The sequence below is a fragment of the Sebastes umbrosus genome, chromosome 5 (genome assembly GCF_015220745.1).
Source record: "Sebastes umbrosus isolate fSebUmb1 chromosome 5, fSebUmb1.pri, whole genome shotgun sequence".
In the NCBI taxonomy this organism is placed as follows: domain Eukaryota; kingdom Metazoa; phylum Chordata; class Actinopteri; order Perciformes; family Sebastidae; genus Sebastes; species Sebastes umbrosus.
Window position 1 is genome coordinate 432,471 of NC_051273.1, and position 6,070 is coordinate 438,540.

General features: G+C 33.8%; 1 protein-coding gene across 1 annotated transcript in view; it reads right to left on the reverse strand.

Moving 5' to 3' along the window:
* The window catches only part of nme7 (NME/NM23 family member 7), a 33,596-nt gene extending 29,128 nt beyond the window's left edge, over window positions 1-4,468 (reverse strand). Inside the window, exon 1 of the mRNA XM_037769403.1 lies at window positions 4,337-4,468. Within this exon, the coding sequence (XP_037625331.1) occupies window positions 4,337-4,339 (3 nt within the window). The 5' untranslated portion in view covers window positions 4,340-4,468. The remainder of the gene's footprint in view (window positions 1-4,336) is intronic.
* Between the last annotated feature and the right edge of the window lie 1,602 nt (window positions 4,469-6,070).

Sequence of the window (6,070 nt, forward strand, 5' to 3'; positions counted from 1 at the left end):
TCATCTTAAAAGAGGAAAGATAAACACAGACTATTAGTTCCAGTAGCATCTCTGCTCCTGTTTGTTGCTGTTGTTTATTACCTCCTCCAAGGCCGAAGGCCTAAGAAGGAGGTCTGTTTTCACTGGCGTTGGTTTGTTTGTTGGTTTGTCCGTTTGGAGGATTACTCCAAAAGTCCGTGATGGATTTGAATGAAATGTTTTGGAGGGGTGGGGTGTGGCACAATGAACGATCCATTAGATTTTGGTGGCGATCCAGCTTCAGGAATGTTTTTTAATAAGTCCGCTCAGCCTGAGCATTAACACCACAGGCTTTAAGACATGCGCTGTAACTGATGACGCGTTGATGACTGCCTGACCGGCCTTGGCGGAGGTCTGCGCTCTCCGAGTGCACTTCTACTTTTCTCTCTATTTTCTGTTTATCTTTTTTTGTCTGATGAAGAATTGATGCTATTTCACATGATCTTAGTTTGCTAAGTTAGTTTTGACAGTGAATTATGAATTATGAATGAGTCTTTGATATTTGCATAATGGATGGTGTTTATGGGATGCATTGTTGTCTAGTACTTTGCTAAACTATGTCTCTGTTTTTTACTATGTCTAAAATTAGTGACAGATACATACAAATGGTTTTTATTACAATACTGTAATTATTTTCTGTAATATTCTGCCTGGAGACACTTTGTAAACCTCTGGAGGGTTTTTAGGAAACTCTCCTTCACATCCTCTTCAAATATATATTGTGACTTTTACATATTTTAAATGTGTAAATATTTTACATTCTTTATTTGTGTAAATGAAGAAACGAAACAAAACAAACAGTAGACGAATCAGTCCTTTAAGTTAGTAAAAGGATCATATGAGAGGTGTAGCAGGAGCTTTATAATCTCACTGTGTTGACTATGTTCCAGTGTTTTAGTGTTTCATGTTGTTGGTTGCATCATCTCATCTCCTATCTGTGTTTTCATTCTGATAATCTACCTGCAGAGACGTGAAACATGCTGGAGGAGGTGATGCAACACCGTGTTTATGTTGCTGTTGCAAAGTAACACACTTCAGACTTTCAGACTTTCAACCACACAACAACAAAGAATGAAAGTGTCTGGAGTCTCTGCAGGTGAAGTGAAGCATCTAAAAACAGCAGCGTGTTCCTGTTAAGAGCTGAGTTGAGTCAGGTGTCAGACTGACTGTCTAGTCTGAGTTCTTACAAACTCACTCAAGGTTAAAGGTTTCAGGAGAGTTCCTGTTAGCGTGGCAGCAGCTCACTTCAAAGCACAGAAGTGACTTTAAATGAGAATGAACTCATATCAACACTGAGTGATGTCAGATCTGATTCTATTCATCCTGTCAGCCAGGAGGGATTAAAAGGCAGAGAGGACAGTATATATATATATATAATATAATATGATCAATATAAATGACTGGCTCAAGTTTTTCTGTCAGATTATCTTAAACTTAGTTCAGCTTTTTACTGTTGTGACTTCCAGCACTTTCTGTCCAGTTCGGTCCAGTATCCTTCCGGTCTAAAGTCAGTCTCATGATGGAAGACTTCATCCTGAACCGTGTGTGAGCGTGTTTGTGTGTGTGTTTGTGTGTGTGTGTGTGTGTGTTTGTCTTGTCTTCATACATACATACATTAGAGTTCTGGGCTGTGGTTTAGGTCTGTTTGTTTGTTTGTTTTTATCATTTCTGTTTAGTTTGTTTTAATATAGACATTGTCTTTGTTCTATAATTGTTAAAAATTCAAATAAAAAACATAATACAGACAAAGAATTGTATTAAAAGTCCCCAAAAACAACAGTTAAACTCATCTCTGATACAACATTCACAGGAAATAATCTGCTCAACATTCATCCACATCACTCATTTTACACAAACTACAGTTTACCAGTTGTTCTGTACTGTTATTGTTATGCATTGAATATAATATGAAATACCCATAAAATGTGTCACTTAGTCACTTATCTTAATGATAGAACAGGGGTCCCTTAAGAAAGAAAGGTTGGGAACCAGTGATCTGGACCACATTGGACCAGGTCGAGATCATAAACCACGACACCTATACCGGTCACATCTGGACTACATTAACCCAGAGAGGATAAATATGATTTAAAACACAGTTTCAGATTTATTAAACCTTTATTTTTTCTGTGAAAATGACAAAAATGAGATTTCACTGCTTTTTTTATTTTTGTTTTAGCAATGTGAGTTAAGTGTTCCTTAACTTCCATACCGGATGATGCTAACCGGAAGTTAACTTCAGAGTGTGAGTTTGTAGTTCTTATTAACTTCAGAGTGTGAGTTTGTAGTTCTTATTAACTTCAGTGTGTGAGTTTGTAGTTCTTATTAACTTCAGAGTGTGAGTTTGTAGTTCTTATTAACTTCAGAGTGTGAGTTTGTAGTTCTTATTAACTTCAGAGTGTGAGTTTGTAGTTCTTATTAACTTCAGTGTGTGAGTTTGTAGTTCTTATTAACTTCAGAGTGTGAGTTTGTAGTTCTTATTAACTTCAGAGTGTGAGTTTGTAGTTGTTATTAACTTCAGTGTGTGAGTTTGTAGTTCTTATTAACTTCAGAGTGTGAGTTTGTAGTTCTTATTAACTTCAGTGTGTGAGTTTGTAGTTCTTATTAACTTCAGAGTGTGAGTTTGTAGTTCTTATTAACTTCAGTGTGTGAGTTTGTAGTTCTTATTAACTTCAGAGTGTGAGTTTGTAGTTCTTATTAACTTCAGTGTGTGAGTTTGTAGTTCTTATTAACTTCAGAGTGTGAGTTTGTAGTTCTTATTAACTTCAGAGTGTGAGTTTGTAGTTCTTATTAACTTCAGTGTGTGAGTTTGTAGTTCTTATTAACTTCAGAGTGTGAGTTTGTAGTTCTTATTAACTTCAGTGTGTGAGTTTGTAGTTCTTATTAACTTCAGAGTGTGAGTTTGTAGTTCTTATTAACTTCAGAGTGTGAGTTTGTAGTTCTTATTAACTTCAGAGTGTGAGTTTGTAGTTCTTATTACAAACCTAATTTAGGTTAACATGCTGTTCTACACACAACATGAACAGCTCATAACAGACTAGTTATACCGATATTAACATGAGTCATCTGTTAGTTAACGATAGTGAGTGAACGAAGGAACTATTAACACAAGTAACGTTACAAACACTACAAACACTACAGCTCTAACTTTAGCAGTTTATTTTATTTTATTGTATTTTATCTTATTTTATTTTATTTTGTCTTATTTTATTTTATCGTATTTTATTTAAATTATTTTGTTTTATTAGCTAACGTTAGCTAATAAAATAAACTGCTAACGTTAGTAGTTTATCTTATTTTATTGTATTTCGTTGTCTTATTTATTTTATTTATTTGTATTAGCTAACGTTAGATAGTCAGATCAGCTAGTTAAGATGAGATCAGATATCCTGTATTAGTCCCTCAGTGGGTTAGGGTTCAGTGTTCAGTGTGCAGTGTTCAGTGTTCAGTGTTCAGGGTTCAGTGTTCAGTGTGCAATGTGCAGTGTTCAGTGTACAGTGTTCAGTGTGCAGTGTGCAGTGTGCAGTGTTCAGTGTTCAGTGTTCAGTGTGCAGTGTGCAGTGTTCAGTGTTCAGTGTGCAGTGTGCAGTGTGCAGTGTTCAGTGTTCAGTGTGCAGTGTGCAGTGTGCAGTGTTCAGTGTGCAGTGTGCAGTGTTCAGTGTACAGTGTTCAGTGTGCAGTGTGCAGTGTGCAGTGTTCAGTGTTCAGTGTGCAGTGTTCAGTGTGCAGTGTGCAGTGTTCAGTGTGCAGTGTTCAGTGTGCAGTGTTCAGTGTTCAGTGTTCAGCAGCAGAGGGATGGTACAATAAAACAAGAAGCATCAACTAACACAGTAAACAAGAGCTAAACAAAGTGTAACAAAATATGAACCATTTAAATAGAAGGAAGAATAACAATAGGAGCAGTTTATACAGTATTGACAATAAACAGACTATTAACACTATTGCACAGTGTTAAATGATATAGCAGAATGAGATGAATGTCAGGTTATTGATCAGTTAACAGTTAACAACAGTTATTGATCAGTTAGTTAACAGTTAATAATCAACAGTTATTGATGATGTAAAACTGTCTTTAAGTTACACATTAGCTACATAATCAGACTGACATCAATAAAACACCTTTAATCAGTTTAAAGTTGATGTCTGGAGGAATGTTGACTAGATGCTAACTGTTAGCTGCTAACTAGCCTGTGGTTGCTATGCTAACTGCTAGCATAACAACATCTCGTCTGTTCTGTCGGATCGATCGTTAAAGTTCAGGGTGTCGATGATCGATACGATCAGATGGTTGTTATTGATCAGAGACATGTGAACTCACCATGTCTGATGAATGAATGAATGATCAGAGTCTCTCTAGATGTTGCTAGCAGCTAGCTACCGTTAGCCTGCTCCGTTTCTATAGCAACAGGGACAAGCCGAGGTGCGTTCAGGAACATTCACCAAACAAAGTAAAACCTGTTCTACAGAAAGAAAACGACACTTTGTACAGTTAATTCTGTGTTTGGGGGAAATTCCAGATTCACCAGACGAGATGAAACCTAATATTAATATGTCCCCATGATGAGGCAATTAAAACTAATTATGTGTTTGATAAATTACTGATGGACTAATGAGGATTTATTCTGAATTTGTATTATTTTTTCTTTATATTTATGTATATCTTTTTAATGTTATTTTAGTTCATTGTTTTACTTTATTAATGTACCCCTGACATGAACAGTTTTGTATGTAAATACTGTTAATGTATTTAAATTTGTACTTATATTTTCTAAAATAATAAAAAAGTAAGAAAACGACCTCTTCATCGTGTACCAGAGAAAATTCAAAACATCTTAGTGGTTCCCAACCAGAAATAATATGAATAGGGTAGATGAGTGGGGAAAATGCTCTGATGATATCTCATACAACCTGTAAAATGACATGATGCTATATTATCTTTGTTCAAGTAGAAAAATCACAAGAAGTGACTAATTCATGTGCTGGGCGACATTTCACTGGAGTTTATGATGAAGAAAACAGTCTTTCCCTTAATTTAATTTATTTCAATTTTGGATTTATAAGGATGGTCTCTCAAGGAAGGTGTCAGATATGATAAACATAATTATCATTCTGGGTTAATGTCATATTCATATTAAATACAAATGGAAAAACAGTAAACCCTCCTTAATTTGTTTTAAAAAATTAATGTAAAAGTTAATTATCATCTCTAACGCTATTATCTAAGAATAGTCAGTCTGTTAATAACTAACATGATTTCCAAGTCTCTTTAATTCGGAATTACATCTTGCTGCTCAATTCTTTAAGTTTACATTTTTAATATTGTCAAATCCCCCGAATGTCCAAATGTATTTTTGTTGTCTTATAATGCATATGTGTGTATGTACTATATTTGTGCACTGGCTGTATATGTATGTATATATGTATATCTTCTGGCTTGTGCTAATATGCAAACTAATGTTCCCTACATGTCAGTAAATATAGTATTATATAGATACAGATATTACAGTCTGTAAATAGAAAATGTTCAGTTAAAAAAAATGATAAAGAAAACAGTAAAAAACAAAAACAAACTAGTGAACTTTATTGATGCCTTAGAGTTATTAGAGAGCCTTTAGCTATTTTATTTTATTTTATTTGATCATATTTAATTTAATTTAATTTGACTTTATGTTATTTTATTTTACTTTATTTAATTTAATTTAATTTAATTTAATTTAATTTTTATTTTATTCTATTTTATGTTATTTTATTTTATTTTATTTTACTTTGTTTTATTTTATTTTATTTTTATTTTATGTTATGCTATTTTATTTATTTTTTTATTTTATGTTATATTATTTAATTTTATTTTATTTCACTTTACTTTATTTTATTTTATTCTAGCCTACTGGTGATGTACACCTTGTCATATATTGTTGTACATGTTCTCCTTCATTAGAATGAGCTCATTGTTCTGTCATAGTTTCCTGCTCCATCTAGTGGTGGTCTGCTGGTTTTATGGAGGTCAGAATCACCTTAAGAATTAAAATTCCGAGCGGCAATGAACGCAACA